General features: G+C 42.2%; 3 protein-coding genes and 1 non-coding gene across 4 annotated transcripts; 3 read left to right on the forward strand and 1 right to left on the reverse strand.

The window, feature by feature from the left end:
• The first annotated feature begins 1,196 nt into the window (after window positions 1–1,196).
• Window positions 1,197–2,588, forward strand: LOC4334553 (NAC domain-containing protein 2-like). Its single transcript, XM_015775072.3, has 2 exons — window positions 1,197–1,749; window positions 1,879–2,588. Exons 1-2 carry the CDS (start codon window positions 1,276–1,278, stop codon window positions 2,353–2,355), a joined length of 951 nt encoding a protein of 316 aa, XP_015630558.1. The 5' UTR covers window positions 1,197–1,275; the 3' UTR covers window positions 2,356–2,588.
• Window positions 2,589–2,920: 332 nt separating this feature from the next.
• Window positions 2,921–8,431, reverse strand: LOC4334554 (probable methylenetetrahydrofolate reductase). The gene is made up of 12 exons (NM_001402309.1): window positions 8,141–8,431; window positions 6,580–6,762; window positions 6,363–6,423; window positions 6,194–6,276; window positions 5,824–5,997; window positions 5,512–5,685; window positions 5,342–5,442; window positions 5,140–5,251; window positions 4,716–4,796; window positions 4,440–4,617; window positions 3,652–3,986; window positions 2,921–3,320 (listed from the first exon to the last, which is right to left on the reverse strand). Exons 1-12 carry the CDS (start codon window positions 8,357–8,359, stop codon window positions 3,237–3,239), a joined length of 1,785 nt encoding a protein of 594 aa, NP_001389238.1. The 5' UTR covers window positions 8,360–8,431; the 3' UTR covers window positions 2,921–3,236.
• A 1,448-nt stretch (window positions 8,432–9,879) lies between these two features.
• Window positions 9,880–11,767, forward strand: LOC4334555 (large ribosomal subunit protein bL17c). The gene is made up of 3 exons (XM_015775073.3): window positions 9,880–10,170; window positions 10,747–11,156; window positions 11,537–11,767. Exons 1-2 carry the CDS (start codon window positions 9,948–9,950, stop codon window positions 11,154–11,156), a joined length of 633 nt encoding a protein of 210 aa, XP_015630559.1. The 5' UTR covers window positions 9,880–9,947; the 3' UTR covers window positions 11,537–11,767.
• Window positions 11,768–11,935: 168 nt separating this feature from the next.
• Window positions 11,936–12,019, forward strand: TRNAL-CAA (transfer RNA leucine (anticodon CAA)). Its single transcript has one exon. It is a non-coding gene; the product is annotated as a tRNA-Leu (tRNA).
• The last annotated feature ends 6,965 nt before the right edge of the window (window positions 12,020–18,984 follow it).

Below are 18,984 nucleotides of genomic sequence, written 5' to 3' on the forward strand. Positions count from 1 at the left end.
ATCTTCCCGACGCACGCCGAACATGCATGATACGAGTATATGATTTGATTTGATGATTTTTCTGGTGCCGGTACCTTGAGGTTTTTTTTCTGTCCTGACTCCTGAGATGAAGGAAAAGGCTCGATCGATGATGCGATCGGCGATGATGAGAGTGGTGGTTCCAAGTAACGTGGGGGAAATCTCGTCTCTCGGCGCAATGCTATAAACATGCGGATGACCATCACCGGAGTAAGTAGAGTAATTTAGTCGTACTTGTACCTACTGGAACAGTGACCACCCAACGAGCCTCACATTCACTGAATCATACTAGTCGTACTACTACTACTACAACACTGGAACGGATAGAAAACGATAAATGACGCCGCATAATCGACAACGCATGGGACCAAACTCATGCTTATCTGCTCTTGTACTCGTGCTTATCTCAAATCCACCTCATTTTACATGCCCCTTTTTGCCACAGCAACTTTCGGTCCCATCATGGCATATTTGCAAACGCAAAATAGTTTATAAATAAAATTTTTTATATGCGTGTTTTTATAGTGATATAAAAGCAACGGTTGAAAGATAAATTTCGATAAAAAAACCTTAAAATCAGCTTTAAATTTAAGATTAAAAATTTAAATTTTGACTGATAATAAGTATTAGCGAAAAGATGATGTCCTAATTTCCCCTTTTCGCTCCACCCCATGACGTTGTCCGACATCTAAATACTACTCCTAATCAACTTGCAACCTAAGATAATTTAGTATAGTACACGTAGTACAGCCTTTTTGGAGCAGTAACAAAAGACGCGCGGGCCACACGTCCGTGCAGTTGCAGCCGCCGCTGCATCCCCACCGCGAAAACCACGGCAAAATTTAGCGGCGGCCGCTGTGGCCGCCTCACCCCCCCGCGCCTGGCTGTCCACAGCAACGCACGCACCCGCACCCGCACCGCCGACCCGACCGCGGCGCCGAGCTGTCCCAATTCTGCTGACCTCGGCCGTGACGCCATCCTCGCACGGGTCCAATCCCCGACGCAGGAGGTGGCCTCCTTCCTCGAAACCCACCACCTCACCACCACACGTGCCCCATTTCATCCCATCTCCTCTTCTTCCCGCAGCCGCCGACTCCGCTTTGACTCATCCCCCCGCCGCCGAACCTTCCAGACTACCTCCCTCTATATATCCCCCCCTCCGCCCGCCATTTCTCCCCATTCGAGAAATCCCTCACAACCCACAACATTTTCAAACAACGCAAAGCAGTAGCAGCAGCGAGAAGCAAGCAAGAAGCGATGGGGATGGGGATGAGGAGGGAGAGGGACGCGGAGGCGGAGCTGAACCTGCCGCCGGGGTTCAGGTTCCACCCCACGGACGACGAGCTGGTGGAGCACTACCTGTGCAGGAAGGCGGCGGGGCAGCGCCTGCCGGTGCCGATCATCGCCGAGGTGGATCTCTACAAGTTCGACCCGTGGGATCTGCCCGAGCGCGCGCTGTTCGGCGCCAGGGAGTGGTACTTCTTCACCCCGCGGGATCGCAAGTATCCTAATGGGTCACGCCCCAACCGCGCCGCCGGCAACGGGTACTGGAAGGCCACCGGCGCCGACAAGCCCGTCGCGCCGCGGGGGCGCACGCTTGGGATCAAGAAGGCGCTCGTGTTCTACGCCGGCAAGGCGCCGCGAGGGGTCAAGACTGATTGGATCATGCATGAGTACCGGCTCGCCGATGCTGGCCGCGCCGCCGCGGGCGCCAAGAAGGGATCTCTCAGGGTAAGCTTAGCTCAGATTCATCCGAATTACTAGCAATGATCCTTGCTTCGATCGAAGATTATTCGGTGGGAGTGATGATCGATAATTGGATCGTGGTCTGATCTGATCTGGTGTGAATTGTTTGTGCAGTTGGATGATTGGGTGCTGTGTCGGCTGTACAACAAGAAGAACGAGTGGGAGAAGATGCAGCAGGGGAAGGAGGTGAAGGAGGAGGCGTCCGACATGGTTACGTCGCAGTCGCACTCGCACACCCACTCGTGGGGCGAGACGCGCACGCCGGAGTCGGAGATCGTGGACAACGACCCCTTCCCGGAGCTGGACTCGTTCCCGGCGTTCCAGCCTGCGCCGCCGCCGGCGACGGCGATGATGGTGCCCAAGAAAGAATCGATGGACGACGCCACCGCGGCCGCCGCCGCCGCCGCCACCATCCCCAGGAACAACAGCAGCCTGTTCGTGGACCTGAGCTACGACGATATCCAGGGCATGTACAGCGGCCTCGACATGCTGCCGCCGGGCGACGACTTCTACTCGTCGCTCTTCGCGTCGCCGCGGGTGAAGGGGACGACGCCACGCGCCGGCGCCGGCATGGGCATGGTCCCGTTCTGAGGTGACGGCGACGCGATCGAACAGGTGGTGATCGATGCTGCAACGTGTGTAAATATACAGCGCCGGCTGGGTCAAGAGATGGCTCGGGTGACGCGCGCGCGGCGTGTCCTGGCGTTGGCGCCGGGGCATTCTTTAGTTTTTCATCTTTTCATCATCTCAGATGGTAGATACAAAACAGTGTATGTATGTAGCTCTGTTTCTCTCTATAGAACCCCAACAAATTTTGTTGTTGATGTTGTTTATCTTCATATGCTTTGATCTTGAAATCGTCTACCTTACTACTGCCGATCGTTGCTCAAAAGTGTGGAAGTTTGAAGCATCTTCCACGGGCGTTGCTCTACTCCCATCTCGTTTCACCACGAAATCCCCTTCGCATAGAGGCATCTCAGCCGTACATCTCCAAACCCACGTTCTGGATTCAGCAAACGGACGGCATATGCCAGCGGACTGACTAGGATTTGTGGTTCAGAATAAAAATATGGTTTGCAGTGTCAATTTTCCAGGAGAGTGACTATGTCATACTAACTTCATACTCCAATAATGAAGCTAAGCTATCTCCATGTACATATCAAATACGAAATCATATCCAAGGGAACTAACACAGTCACAAACAACAGGTACACAGACAATTACAGCACAAGCGCAGGAGGGAAATAATTTTAACTGAACTAGGAAGAAAGGAAACACAACTCATTTTTTATTGATATATGTTGGATGAATCCAATAAAACCGATACAAGTCACGAAAAATCAGACTAGATGAATCCTTCGAGATCACATGAGCAAAAGCTTTCGACGAAAGCTGTCCTATAGTCGTGGAAGCAATAACACTTGATAAAGATAGGAATTCAGACACGAGAGGTTGCAGACTATAAGATGTCATCAAATCTCCTTGAACGCCGCGAAGAGATCACCGTTGATGTAGTCGTTGTCCACAAGACTAACCAAGAAGTAGCTCTTCTGGACCTGAGAAGCGAAGAGCAGCGAAATGTGTAAGCTTGTGAGGTCAGGTGATGCATTCAGTATACAGGGAGTATACAATGAAATGTAGCACAATGCCACAACCCTATCACGGCTGATACAGTGGTTCAAGTGGCATGGGATAAGGGGAAAACATGCCAAATGGTATTTTAGAATTTAGACGAATGCCTTCTAAAACACTCTATTTAACATGCAAGTCTTATGAGAAATTGGGAGGATAGGAGAAAAGGTGGCATTCAGATCAGTGCAACAAGTTCTGTTCAATTTTATCTACGACAAAATATTAGGTTCAACGCTAAGGTTTGTGTCGAATTACCTTGTCTAGTATCTCCCTAGATGAGTCGCCCTCAGGGAACAGGCAAGCCCAACCCTTTGACCAAATTTCGAAAGCTTCGTCTTTCCAAACCATAAAGCTGGCTGAGTCAACGACAGTTGGCTGGACTATTTCCTTGCCAGGGAAAACACCCCATGTGACCGCATTCACAGCGTTTGTGGGAATGTTTGAGAATGACTCTCCGTCCTTGTTCACGGCAATGTATGTAAGAGAAGGGAATGCCTTGCTCTTCTCAATTAGCTGATCCAGCTTCTCTTTTGAACAGAAGAACTCAAGATAGGCCTTCTGGTAAACATAGCCTCCAGGACCACCCCATCCTGCACAGTAGGATACCAGTAAGCAGGTTGGCAAGGCACGCCCATATAGCATTATACATAAAACCAGACATTAATGAACAAGTTGAAGTTTGCACCTTAAACAGTGGAATAGCAAATAGCTAATGTGTCGATTGTAGTGAACCCAGACATTATGGCGATGTTGATTTCAGGTTTATTATAATAAGGGAGGGGCATATGATTAAACATGCCAGTGAACATTTCATAATTAAATGTCACTAGTAAAGCTACAAATAAGGTTTAAAATCTTCATGCCCACTACAAACATGAAACATCATAATAATTCTCAATTTCAGATACAATCGACACATGAACTACTGGCATTTTAAGTACTACCACTGTATAAGAGCGCCATGGCAGAAACATGCACATGCTTAAAGATCCTGCTTCCAGTAACAAAAGGAAGAACAAACATAAGAAATAGATTGAACATACCAACACTTGTTGAATCAGATCTCTCTCCATTAACAGCAGGTTGGCTGTTAATGGTAAGGAAGCCCTTCTGGTTAATCTTCACCAATTGGTCGTCTATTATCTTTGTCTCAGGTTGAAGGCCATCAAGCTCAGACCATGGGCTGCTTGTAAGTTTTCCTTGACAGAAGTTCATGAATCGCTGTGTGACAGAAATTGGTTAGCAAAAAAAAAATGATACACTCGTATTTATCTATACATAATAAAGATATATAATATATCAAGCAGCCCAGCAGTTACCTCGTTAATGTCTTCAACAGATTTCACTGGAACCGCCCATTCCTCTTGGAGCTTCTTACCCCTCCCACGTGGTCGAGTGAACTGTAAAATAATAAGAAGGAACGCGTTACTACACACAGCAACAACTTTGTGAAAATTTCTTAACTTGTTATCACAAAAGAACAATTCTATGTAATATGGAGACAAATAATAGACATGCCCGACAACTGATGTTGCACAATCCCACATTCAAGTATTCGACAATTACCAAGTACCAGTACACAGAGGTACTGACGTTGCTAAATCATATGTAAGAGTTCACTTTATAGTTTATAATAGATAAATGTAACTTTTAGTGTGTTTCAAAATACTGCAGACAGCATATCGGGAAAAAATGGTTGAGAACACCAAATTTGTAATTGGAACAGAGGGGCATGGAAGTAACCTGGTAGTCAGTAAGTGCTCCATACGATGGGTTCCGGGAATCACCCCACCGCCCATGTGGGTATTGATCCCAACCAAGGGTCCTTGAAATATAGCTCTTTGGTCTGTTAGCCCTGCTCAGTTATCATCATTCACCAGATTGAATGAGTGTTTATAACAATAAGATTCAATTACCTTGACAAATATTTTTTTTAAACAACTACCAGAATATAGGGCGGACATCCTCCTTGACACGGAAAACATTTGTTGGGGGCCTCCAAGGCAATGACCTTGAGATCTTGGACTCCTCAATTAATCCAAGGTTCTGGATAAATTTTACTTGTTAGAAATGCACCAGACCAAAATACTGCATCAAGTAAGATGTGGAAATTACCATCAATATTCCTAGAGCAGACTTCTCCATGTTTAGCGTGTAAAGGTGCAAGGTCTTGATTCCAGTAGCTAAAATTTTCTTGCACATTTCAGTACCAAGGTGGATTCCATATGCTTTGACCGCCTCCTCGTTATCTTTAATAGGTTCCAGTGCAGCAGTGATCTCAGCTGGTATCTGTTATTAAATTCAAAATTTTCAGTGGCATTCTGTGGGAAACAATGTACAGCACATTGAAGCTTATACATAAATCCATGTCCATTTGAACTATCTCCATGCAATTACTAATCATGGAGCTACAGAAACAGGCTATACCTTAGTTTTGCAGAACCCTGTCATGCGCAGGAAACCTTTGTAGTTATTTATAGGCATTATGCCAGGAACAATGGGGCAAGTTATGCCAATTTGGCGGCAGTCATTCACAAACTTGAGAAAGATATCAGTGTCATAGAAAAGCTGTGTAATGATAAGGTCAGCACCAGCATCAACCTGCAGTGAAAGTGTGCATTCGATAAGAAGCTGACAAAGAACAAAGGTACGCTAAACAAACACCTATGTTTTCTAACAGTTTTACATAATTCCGAAATAAGATCTTATGCTAGACAATGTCCAGGTGATTAATTAATACAACAGAAGATGTTCTCATTTGAATGGAAAAAGTCATTATCATGTGATCAAAGAGAACCTTTTGCTTCAAATAAGCAAGATCATTGCTGTATGCTTCTGGTGTAGCCCCTTCCGTACTTTGTATTGCATCCGGGTGGGCCTCTGACGTTTGAAACAAAAATAAATAAATAAAGCTTCTAATTTTTAAGGTTTAATATCACTGTATAAAGCAGAAACGTTTTGCTAACCTGGATAACCAGCAACAGTAATACCAAAATAATCACCATACTTGGCTCTAATGTGTTGTACCTGCAATTGGAGAATAGAACGCAGGTTTGAATATAGTGGTGATTTCTCTCAGCAAATAAATGGTTTTTATATACATAATCCTAAATATTGGCAGCACCAATCAGCTCGCCACCATATCCTGGCCTTTCTATCATAACTAATCGAAGAGATATTTACCAAATCAAGAGCACAAGCGAATCCACCAGCAACTTGAACAAATTTGTCCTGACCATGTGGAGGATCACCCCTAAGAGCCAGAACATTTTGAATCCCATTAGACTTTATTGTTGTTAAGGCATCATCAATCTTCTCAACTGGCATATTGGTGCATGTCAGGTGCATCATTGTTTCCACACACACCTGCAAAACAACACCAAAATAATATAAAGCATTGACTATATTTAACCAGTGAAAACGATGTATGAAATATTGAAATTGCAAAAGATACTTTATTTTATGAAATTTATATTGAGAAATATATTGGCATGAAGACATAACTTCTGTGCTCATCTTATGTACAATGCATGCATGGCTCCAAACATTCACAGAAAAACAAATCATTGTTTGTGTTGTGACCATCAGTAGTCACGAGTCCCAGTCCAGAGAACAGATGAAATGCAAGCATCTGATGTATTCATAAATGATAGGCCACTACAAAACAACATGATAACTGATTCGCCAATCCTATCAACATCATCTACGCCAGGAGAAAATATCCAGGTTTACTTGTAGAACTACAAGTCAGCAAGATATGCAATATCTTGCATGGGATCAGCACGGCTGCAAAAGGCACATATTGCTACCAAGAATTTTGTCAAAGTCATCTCTATGAATCCACCCAAAGTCACCACTCCATGTCTAGCATCCTCACCATGTGAGGAAACTAGTCCCAATAGTGTGACATCATCCAATCATCCGCTGATCACTAACCAACTTCTAAGGCAAATTCGTTTCAATCCACCAAAACATTTTCTCTCGGAAAGATCACTCCTAACATTACCATTACCAGGAGCTGGGAGACCAGATATCAGGATGGATCAACTCTACGAGTTACAAACCCAGTTTTCAACCAAATTGCAACCACAACAGCTCAAAAGTTCCATTATCTTAAAAAAAAAGCACTAATCAGGCACTAAACCGTGTGGCACTTGAACATGAACGGAACCTCATTCTGCATAACTCAGTTGCAAACCGAACTGGAGCTCAAAGTAGGCATTGTTATTTCTTAATCTATCAGCGTTATCGCAGAATATCACCCGACCGATTATCATCCAAACGGCTCTTATATCACCATTTCACAACCTCATCATCCGACAACACAACAGCACGGTCTCAAACAAATTTCGTCCCAAGTATCAATGAGAACTATTGCAGTATATAAACGTGCGCTCGTCTCAGCACAATCTTACGAGACCGAAGCAAACGAGGAACGACTGATGCAATTAACCAAATCTAATCACCACCGAGTAAGCGAAAATGGCATTTCATCGAACACATCCCCTTCTCAGTTCTCACCAAAGCCCCGAACCAAAACCAGCGAATCTAATTGTCTAAACCCATGATCCAAAAGCATCCCACCCAACACAAACATAGCCACTTCCTACGATCCGTTCCGCCACGCCGAACCAAATCGCGCCCAAAAAAAAACAGATCAGATCGGACCGCGCCGCGCGAGAGAATGAGCGATCGAGAGGCGGCGACACCACACAAACACACACACACACACGCACAAGCGTACCATGTTCTGCATCCGGTTGGCGATCTCGAGGGTGAGGTCGGCGGTGGATCCCCCGGCGCCCCAGGTGATGTCGCAGAAGTTGGGGCCGTGCGCCACCATGCGATCCATCCGCTCGAACAGGTTGTCGAGCCCCTCCTCCGTCTTGGGCGGGAAGTACTCGAACGAGAACACCGTCCGCCCATCCGCCGCCGCCTCCTGGATCTTCTCGATCACCTTCATCTCGGAAGAAGCTTCTAGAAGCTTCTAGACCCTTCCCCTGATGCTGCTGCTGCGGCTTGCGCGGGCAGAGGGGAGGGGACGGGTGCGCGAGTGGGTTTAATAGGAGATCTGACTCCCACCAACCGCAGCCACTGGATGGACCCGGTGCACGTGAGCGCCCGTGCCACTGTGCGGTGGGGCCCACCTGCAGTGCTCGTGTTTCGAGGCGTGGGTGGGGGTGGGTGCAGGGAGAAGGTGGTGGGCTGGGTGCACCGGTCTTTGGTGTCGCTGTCCTACACCAACCAAAATGTTGGGTAAAGGGCACTGACCAGTGACCACCAGTGACCAGTGAGGATCAAAGCTTAAAAAATGAGGTTGTTGGCCCATCGTGCAGCCACTGACAACGTGGGTTTAAAGTGTTAAACCCATGATCAAGTAGGCAATTTTCTGCTGTTCCTGCAATTTTCATGGAGTTTGGGGTGTGGATGACAGCCAGTTTTAGCTGTTTAGCTACCCTTGATCCTTGTTTAGATTCCTGGAGTGTGTACTTCTGCTGATTTGATGACGATGGCACGATTTAGGTGCTGTTTTTGTTAATTAAATCTTGATACCAGTTTCATATTGAGAGGATCATGATAATTAGTAGTAGTACTCTATTATGAACACAATAAATTAGCGCAGTATTTAGGTAGGAGAAGGATGGTAGACACGTTGGACGAGTAAACATGATACTACTTCTACCTACCTTACCAAGTCCTGACAGTTACAACGTGGAAAAATGGCCCCAAGTTCAAGAAAACGACAAACAAGAAGAAAAATAAAAGAGAGTAAATTTGATAAAAATCTCATCTATTATTACGAAGCCATTCCCAACCCAATGACTAGAATGGTATCCATAACATTAAATAAGCTATCAACTAGAATGAAAAATGATGTGGCAAGTGAATAAATGAGGAAAGAGAAGAAAACCATGTCTTGCATGAGACATGGTTTCTACACAACATCCAAGACATCATATGAGATAAGTAGCATTAAATTTAAATATGGAATAGTGGTGTTTGTATTGGAAGGGTAGTGTCTAGTACTAGTTTCTTGATGATGTGGAGTTTATGGAAACTGTGTCTAACGCCTTGGGTTGGAAATGGCCTGATCATTATAACTACACAAAACCACGTGAGTTTCGGTATGTGCCATATAATCCCAAGTATTATGGTCCTAACGTTTAAAAAAGCCACACTATTAATCATTTTGATTTTGGTATACTGCACTTTTGAATTTTACAACCACATCTCAAATTTACAAGTGCTTTATGCATCATATCAAAATGGTTGAAACTTTAGAACCATAATATGCGGGGTTATGTGTCACGTGTCAAAATGTGTGGTTTTGTACAGCTGGGATCATAATACTTGCGGTTTTACTCTTAATTAATCCAGCCCATTAGGTCGAACAGTGAACATTTTCGGCCCGGCCCATGAGGACGGAACCCAATCGGCAGAGCAAAACGTTATCCGATTCAAAGCCGAGCGGCGTCGCCACTCGCCACCACCTCTCCAGCCGAAGCCGCTCACCCTCCTCCGCCTCCCTCCTCCTCTCCCCGTCGCTCGCCATGGCAGCCTTCGCCACCGCGACCCCCTCGCCGGCGATCTCCGTGTCCCCCTGGAGCATGTCGTCGCTCCGCGCCGCGCTCCCCTCCCCCACCCGCGCCTCCCCGGCGGGGAAGCTCCGGTCGTCGTTCTCGCCCGCGGCGGCGGCCACGGCGGCGTCGGTCGGCTGCCTCAGCTCCTTCTCCGGCCTCACCCCCATTTCGCCTCTCCTCTCCCTCGGGGAAGGTAAAGGAGTGGCATCTGTATTGCCCGCGTGATTTTATTGAGCTCACTCGAAATTGTAGCGTTCTAGTTGTAGGAGATGCGGTTGTAAGAATGGGGTGGATTTGTAAATGGCAAACTAGAAATTAGGCTTCTGATAGTATATACCTTCGATGTGAGTTTGGTATAATTCAGAATGTTGGGATAGTGGTGGCTCTAATTTAGTAATGTCTCTGATGTAGATTTAGATATATGCTCCTAGTTATTTAACAAAAACCCTCCACAACACAATATTTAGTGTAATGTTATTTGGTGTGTATATGTTATAACAAGAATGCAAGATTTATTTGTACATTCACTGTAGATTTGTATATGGTTTGAATGAGTATTGTAAGGTAAAAATGCATAGGACAACTTTAGCTAGCTTTGTCTACATAAAACATGTGAATGTGTTACGATCTTATCTACTTCACCTGGAATTTTCATGCCTAAATTTTCTGAGTGAGTGGCACTAAAAGAAGAGGTTAGGTTGCATTTATCCAAAAAATCATATGAATTCTACGGTAAACTCATTCATGGACTATGCTGAATTTATTTTAGAGACTTCAAGCTTTGAGCATCGATTGTTTGGTATTGATGCCCGTGGAAGGATAGTGGCAATGAGACATGGGAGGCGTGTTCCTAAACTTAGCAGACCTCCAGATCAGCGAAAGGCACTTCTGCGCGGGCTGACCACGCAGCTGCTCAAGTACGGAAGGATAAAGACTACCAGGCCAAGAGCAAAGGCAATGAGGAAGTATGTTGAGAAGATGATCACACTGGCAAAGGATGGGTCTCTTCACAAGAGGAGGCAGGCTCTGGCTTTTATCTATGAGAAGCATATAGTCCATGCGTTGTTCGCTGAGGTTGCAGACAGGTATGGGGAAAGAGAGGGGGGCTACACAAGGATCATCCCAACATTTCCAAGACGGGGAGACAATGCACCTATGGCTTACATTGAGCTTGTCTAGGTAAGTTAATTTACCATTACACAAATCTGAAGATATGGTTCTACTATAAGGTTATTTTATTCAGAACTGAAAGGAGTCATTGTTATGTAGGATAAAGTATGCAATGTAAGACTTAATATGCACCATCCTGTTACATGTATTATCAGAACATTACATGATGAAGTACAGAGAACCGCTGTGTTTTTGGTACATGAATGTATTGCCTGAAGATAAATATGCTATTTCTGTCCCAATCTGATACAAAAGACAGATGATGCTGTGGGGGAGTGGCAAGTGCTAAATGAACATTTTTTGTGCTACATGAATCTCTTCTATATGTAGTTGTCTGCTACTCATGAACCTAGGGTGTCTTCTAACTTGTGTCTTATATATATCTGCAGGAGGCCGTTCATTTGAGCGCGCTGCCTAGGTGGAGGGGTCAAGGGAATGCCTTTTTGAATATCTGTTTACATATTTTCTTTTGTAACAAAATGTAGATCATGTGTGAAGTTTTGAACAGTGGAATTTCTATCCTGTAACTACGAAAGCATTGTGCTACATTTTGGAAGTGTTCCTGGCACCATAATCTGGTGCCCTTGAAGTTATGGATTGTTTTCCAGTCAGTTACTATATATACGATATCACAAATGCAAGCAAAACCCCCAAGATGCTGTTTTTGTATACAGTCTTTCCATGTTTCTGCAGTCATGTCCTACAACGGAACATCATGGCGAACTATATTTTGGTGTTACTACTGTTCAATAGGTTAGGTTCTTTGTTCTCCTGATCATATCAACGTGGTCAGGATGGCCGAGTGGTCTAAGGCGCCAGACTCAAGTTCTGGTCCTCTAACGAGGGCGTGGGTTCAAATCCCACTTCTGACATAATTTTGTCGTCTTTTTTTATTTGGTTGTTTTGTTTCATAAAGCTATTCCACAATGTTGACGGTCACGGTACAAACTGTACTACACATGCATTGCAATGCCGCTTCTGAAAGTCGTGGTTTGTTACACTGCCCCCATCTGAAAAAACGCATGGGCTCTAGACTCTGGAAGCCGTGCTGTCGTCCAGGCTTGGGTCGAAGCTTACGTACAAAAGTCTCTACTCTCTACTATTTTCTCTATCTTCTCTGCTACTCCCTCTGTTTCAAAATATTTGACACCGTTAATTTTTTAACACGTGTTTGACCATTCGTCTTATTCAAAAAATTTAAGTAATTATTGATTCTTTTCATATCATTTTCAAAAGAATAAATAATGAAAAGAATAGTCAAACATTATTTTTTAATAAATAATTATTTATTCTTTTGAAAATGATATGAAAAGAATAAATAATTACTTAAATTTTTTGAATAAGACGAATGGTCAAACACGTGCTAAAAAGTCAACGGTGTTAAACATTTTGAAACGGAGGGAGTACTTAAAAAATAAGAGGTGCTTCCATCGTCCGTAAAAAAAACCAGGCAAAAAAAACCGGCAAAAAAACCAGGTTTGTCCGATAAAAAAACCAGGCGAAAAAATGCGAAAAAAAAGAAAAATCCGATCTAGAGAAAAAAGGGGAAAAAACAGGGCAAAAAAAAGTTGTCCGATAAAAAAAACCGAAATCTGTCCTATTCCAAAAAAAAGGGCGAAAAAAAACCGGGTGAAAAAAAACAAAAGTTGACCGATAAAAAAAAAGCGAACAAAAACGTGTTTCCGTCGTTCGTTAAAAACAAAAAAACAGCGAAAAAAATATCCGATTCTCAATGTGGCAAAAAAAATCCGATTCCTAAGTAAGGAAAAAATAAAAAACTGTAAAAAAAATCTAAAAAAGGTCGGACTCCCTAAGAGGCAAAAAAAAACTTTAGAGAGAAAAAAAAGTAAAACGGGAAAAAAGCGTGGCAAAAAAAAAAATCCGTTTTTATTAGTTTTAGTAGTTCTTATACATCTCTTCTCTATCTCTAATATAATCTAATCTAACTATTTAAAAAGTATTTAAAAAGGAAGTAAAAAAAATACGCGAGAAAATAAAAAAGCGTGAGAAAAAGTCAGAAAAAAAGCAAAAGAAAACACGCCAAAAAAAAGGTTTCCATTGTCCATAAAAAAAGCGCGAGAAAAAAATATTTCCATCATCGGTAAAAAAAAGCAAAAAAACATGCGAGGAAAAAATTATTAGAAAAAACACGCCATTTCTAAAAAATGGTTTGAAAATACCGCGCAAGAAAAAAACATCGTTTATAAAAAAATGCCGCTCTAAAAAAACTTTTAAAAAACGCTAAATTGATGGATGTTTGGGTCGGATATAATCCATCGGTTTTTTTCTATCTCCTACACGGCTTTTGTTACGTCATCTACTCTCCTGTATTGAAGACCCTGCATATTCTGTTGGCAATTATCAGACTGTTTTTTTTAAAGTATAGCTACTATTTTTTATAACATATTATATGGAAATAAACGTGTTTTAATTATTATTTATAGAACAGTGCACAATGACTCTATTTGTGTAGATTTGACCATGCGAGGTAGTGTAGGATTTGATTGATCCTATTATTGGTTGCAAGAATGACATTTAATGATTGAAAGAGTATTTTAGGTTAAACAAGCATCGGTAAGATTGCCATCGTCGAGGTTGGTCCATTACATTAAAAATGTTTCAATTTTCAGATTGTCTTAGCTATAAACAATCTATACAAATATTATCATTGATATGGTTATACATGAAAAAACATATATTATCATTAAAATTGTTTCACCCGTTGCAACGCACGGGCATTTTGCTAGTACTTATAAAATAAGAGACGCTTCCTTCGTCAGTCAAAAACAAAAAAAAATAGCGAAAAAATAAAAAAAAGGTCCGACTCAAAAATAGCGAAAAAATAAAAAAACAAAGGTCCGACTCCTATTCCTCTCATAAACAAAAAAAAAAAATCCGATTCTATATCCGATTCCCCCTTAAAAAGGAAAAATAAAAGGCACCACTCCTCTCGGTTTGAGTCCGAGATCCCCAGGCACCCTACTCTCGGTTTCAATTTATACCATGATATCCCATACATCTTGGTGAAAAAAATTGATGTGTCGGATTGAAGATTTGTTTGCAAAAATGGAATCTATAGGTCGAGAGCATTCCATTTTTATATGATTTTAATTTTTGGGTTTGTACTTTTGTATTCGAGTCCCTGTAATTTTTATATTTACATTTGAGTCCCTATAATCTTGCAATAAGGTACTTGAGGTTGTTTTTGTTAAAATAAAATGATAAAAGTGAGAGAACAAAGGCAGAAAGATACATAAAAAGAAAAGGGTGAATAGCTAATATGGTCCCTGAAGTTTCGCTTCGGGCTCAGTTTAGTCCTGGAGATTTCAAATCGTCCAAATAAGTCCTCCAAATTAATACTTTGGGTTAATATAGTCCTTGGACCCAAAAAAGTGCCACGTGAGTATGCCAAGTCATCCTCGCATACAGCGGTATATATGAAATGACCATTCTACCCTTATATACCATATAAAAAAGAAAACAAATGTTTCACACATGTATGATCATTTTAGAATTGTCACTTACGATTGCTACAGCCAAAGCACTGATCACATAAATTCCTTTGTCGGCCACCCTTCACAACAATGTTGGGCCTTGGGTTGGCATGTTATTTTTTTGTTTGTGTATTTTCTTTCTCTTCTATATGGTATATAAGGGTAGAATTGTCATTTCATTCATACCGCTGCACGCGAGGATGACTTGCCATGCTTACGTGGCACTTTTTTCCAAGGTTTATATTAGCCCAAATGATTAATTTGAAGGATTTGTTTGGACGATTTAAAACCTCAAGGACTAAACTGAGCCCGCAACGAAACTTCAAGGACCATATTAGCTATTCACCCAAAAGAAAAAGAAAAGCCACACAAACAAAGAAAAACAACAACAACAAAAGTCTGTTTCCCCTAAGTGAAAAAAAAGCATAGATCCGAACGGAAAAAAAATCGATTCCTATAAAAGGCAAAAAAAAGTGGTGAAAAAAACGCTAGATCCAATTCCTTTAAAAAGAGAAAAAAGCGATTCCTTTAAAGGCGAAAAAAGTCCGAAAAAACATCTAAAAATGTATGTCCGATTCCCTAAAAAAGTGGCGAAAAAAAATGGTTCGTACAAAATAAGAAGCTGGTTTGTATAAAATAAAAAATGCATGTGAGAAAAAAAATGGAAAGGGCAAAACAAAGTCTGATTTCTAATCAGTATATATCTCTTCTCTATCTCTAAACTAATCTAACTATTTAAAAATAGAAAATGCACGAGAAAATAAAAACTGTTCAAAAAAACGCGTGAGAAAAAAGTCAGAAAAAACACAAAAAAACACGCTAAAAAGGTTTTACATCTTCCATAAAACAAATAAAAAAACACGCGAGAAAAATTTATTTCCATCGCCAGTAAATTTTTTTAAAAAAAAAACATGCGAGGAAAAAACTGTAAAAAAACGCGCCATTTCTAAAAAAATGGTTTGAAAAAACCGCGCAAGAAAAAAACACCATCTATTAAAAACAAATCGCTCTGAAAAAACTATCTGAAAAAACACGATGGACGTTTGAATCGGATAGAATCCATCGATTTTTTGCCATCTACTACACGGCTTTTATTTCGTCACATATTGTCCTGTATTGGAAAAAAGCAAAAAAAAACATTTGAAAAAAAACAAGAAAAAAACACGCGAGAAAATGATTGTTAGAAAAAACATGCAAAAAACACACGAGAAAATAAAAGAAAAAAGGGGTGAAAAATATGGTTTTTATCGTCAGTAAAAAAAGAAAAAAACATGCTAGGAAAAAACTATTAGAAAGAAATGCGCCATTTCTGAAAAATAGTTTGAGAAAATCGCGCAAGAAAAAATCACCGTTTATAAAAAAACAAGCCGCTCATCAAAATACAAACATTGTCATTAACATGATTATGCATGAAAAACGTATATTATCATTAGAATTTTTTCACCCGTTGCAACGCACGGGTATTTTTGCTAGTCTTAAAAAAAAGCCTTACGTATATACTACATCCGTATCAAAATATAGGAACATTTTTTGTCCAGATTTATAGCTAAAAATGATTATATTTTAGGACGGAGGAGTACGATGTGCCCCAGGCCATGCAAATCCGTAGTCCATACGACCATTATATGCTGCACGTACAACTCCACGGCTCTTCCCTCCCGACGACGATCAACGCCGCCGATCGCCGCTAGCTAGCTTCCTAGATCACAATACTACTGTTGGCACTGCTATTAGCCAGTACAACTAATTACAGCACTTGCATTCACAGCTCACCAGTCTGCAATACATACAAGAGATCTTCAAACACAGGACTGACTTGTGCTCTTTTTTTTTTTCAACAGTGAGGCTGAAAGCCTGAAACTGCTCCGGCCGGGGCACTTCACTTTGGCCTGCCGGTCGATCACCCGCGAACTCTCCTAAGTACCACGAGTTTAAGTTACTAACCGTCCGTCCGTCCCTATCTTATCCGTGCAGTCCAAAAAAATTACTCTGCAGTACTAGCCCTTTTGTTTTAAATTGTCATTTACTACTATAACATCAAATTAGTTTTATTAAATCTATAATTTAATATATTTCTTTAGTATATATGTCTTGTATTGAAACCGCTCCAGTCGCCTCAATTCACTTTGGCCGGCCGGTCGATGACCAGCAAACTCCCCTAAGTACCATGAGTTTAAGTTATTAGCCGTTCGCCCCTCCCTAGCTTATCCTTGCAGTCCAAACACGAAAAACAATTACTAGTCCCTCTGTTTTAAATTATAAGTTATTTTGATTCTGGTCAAAATCAAACTATTATAAGTTTAATCACGTTTGTAGACATATATACTAATATCTATAACATCAAATTAGTTTCGTTAAAGCTATAATTTAATATATTTTATAGTATATCTGTCTTGCATTGAAACTGCTCCAATCGCCTCACTTCACTTTGGCCTACCGGTCGATCACCCGCGAACTCCCCCAAATATCACGAGTTTAAGTTACTAGCCATCCGTCCGTCCCTAGCTTATCCCTGCAGTCCAAAAAAAATTACTAGCCCCTCTGTTTTAAATTATAAGTCGTTTACTACTACAACATCAAACTAGTTTTATCAAATCTATAATTTAATGTATTTTTATAGTATATATGTCTTGTATTGAAACCGCTCCAGTTGCCTCAATTCACTTTGGCCGGCCGGTCGATGACCAGCGAACTCCCCTAAGTACCATGAGTTTAAGGCCCTGTATGTTTCAGCTTAAGATTACTGTAATATAGATTATTGAGCCAAATTACTATAAGCTAGATTATAATAAGCCGATATATAATAATTTGTTAGCTGTTAGCCACCCAATAATCTAAAAAAGCACCTTTAGAGTGGATTACCAGATTACTATAATCTGGCTTATAGATTGTAATAATCTATCATAATAAGTTATATGTTTATTTCAGCTTATTCCTAATAATCCAGATTATAATAATTCTAAACTGAATCAAACAGGGCCTAAATTACTAGCCGTTCGTCCCTCCCTAGCTTATCCTTACAGTCCAAACACGAAAAACAATTACTAGTCCTTCTGTTTTAAATTATAAGTCGTTTTGATTTTGGTCAAAATTAAACTATTACAAGTTTAATTATGTTTGTAGACGAATATAATAGTATCTATAGCATCAAATTAGCTTCATGAAAGCTATAATTTAATATATTTTTATAGTATATCTGTCTTGCATTGAAACTGCTCCCATCACCTCACTTCACTTTGGCGATGACCAGCAAACTCCCCCAAGTACACAAGTTTACTAAGTTACTAGCCGTCCGTTCATCCCTAGCTTGTCCCTGCAGTCCAAACACGAAAAAAATATATTTACTATACTTCGTTCCATCCGATCTCGCGTCTTGACTGTGATCAATTCGAATCCATTCGTAAGATTCGTGACTAGTACCAGTAAATGTACGCTCGATCTGACGTCGGATCGTCGTAGGTGCGAGCGAAAATCGGATGCTCTGCCGCGCCGCGCCACGCCACGCCACGCGCCACGCCGGCGCGCACGTACGGCGACCGCGAGCGCGCTACATATCTTTGTCTCCTCGATCGATCTCCTCGGGCGGCGCCACCACCCGCCCCCAGCCAATTTACGCGCGGCCATGTGCGCGCCACGCCGCGCCGCACGTGCGCGTCGCCCGCGCAGGCGCAGGCGCAGGCGCAGCACGGCGCCACGGCACGGCGCGGCGAGAGAGGGAGCGCGCACTGGGCGCGCCAACGTGCGCTGCCTCCCGGGCGCGCGGTATTAACGCGAGTTCTCCAACCAATGCGGAATCCTATGCTCGGATCGCTGCATTGCTGCAGCTGCTGCTCGATACGCATCGAACGCGCGACGCGACATGCCGCATGGCTGGCTGGCGAGCGTGTTCCTGCCATGGTTTTTTGGCTGCTACGGTTTGTCGCCTAGATCATTGCTCCCTTGGCCCACGCGATTCTCCTCCTCCTCCTCCATCAACCATAATTAACAACAGTTAAAACACTTGTTAATTAGCACTAGCACCAGCATTGGCACTTTGGCAGACAGCAGAGTCCACTGGTCATCATGCTCGGGTCACCTGCTGAACCCATTTCAGACGATCGATTTGCCAAAATCATGCATGCATTGGCTGGCTCATGTTGATGTTTTTTTTTTAATCAAAATAATGCATTAGCTAGGATTGATCGGATGTTCTCAGTACGGTTGTATCACCTTGATGTAAGAGATCAATAAAGCTTTCATTATCATTAGAGAGAGCATCAACGGAATGGTGATCAGCTGAGCATACGCATAGTATGTAACTAACTGCTTCTGAACACTGTTCTCCTGTGGCTAGAGTGGTAGAC

Source organism: Oryza sativa, chromosome 3, assembly GCF_034140825.1.
Source record: "Oryza sativa Japonica Group chromosome 3, ASM3414082v1".
NCBI classification, from domain to species: domain Eukaryota; kingdom Viridiplantae; phylum Streptophyta; class Magnoliopsida; order Poales; family Poaceae; genus Oryza; species Oryza sativa.

What these genes read in the sequence shown, in the direction of transcription:
- LOC4334555 (XM_015775073.3), top strand. Translation starts at nt 9,948, where the DNA reads ATGGCAGCCTTCGCCACCGCGACCCCCTCGCCGGCGATCTCCGTGTCC. An exon ending in TCTCCTCTCCCTCGGGGAAG is followed by an intron (nt 10,171 to 10,746) that starts GTAAAGGAGTGG and finishes AATTTATTTTAG; the next exon opens with AGACTTCAAGCTTTGAGCAT.
- LOC4334554 (NM_001402309.1), bottom strand. Translation starts at nt 8,359, where the DNA reads ATGAAGGTGATCGAGAAGATCCAGGAGGCGGCGGCGGATGGGCGGACG. An exon ending in TTGCTTATTTGAAGCAAAAG is followed by an intron (nt 5,998 to 6,193) that starts GTTCTCTTTGAT and finishes CTTTCACTGCAG; the next exon opens with GTTGATGCTGGTGCTGACCT. An exon ending in GATGTCCGCCCTATATTCTG is followed by an intron (nt 5,252 to 5,341) that starts GTAGTTGTTTAA and finishes ATAACTGAGCAG; the next exon opens with GGCTAACAGACCAAAGAGCT.
- LOC4334553 (XM_015775072.3), top strand. Translation starts at nt 1,276, where the DNA reads ATGGGGATGGGGATGAGGAGGGAGAGGGACGCGGAGGCGGAGCTGAAC. An exon ending in CCAAGAAGGGATCTCTCAGG is followed by an intron (nt 1,750 to 1,878) that starts GTAAGCTTAGCT and finishes TTGTTTGTGCAG; the next exon opens with TTGGATGATTGGGTGCTGTG.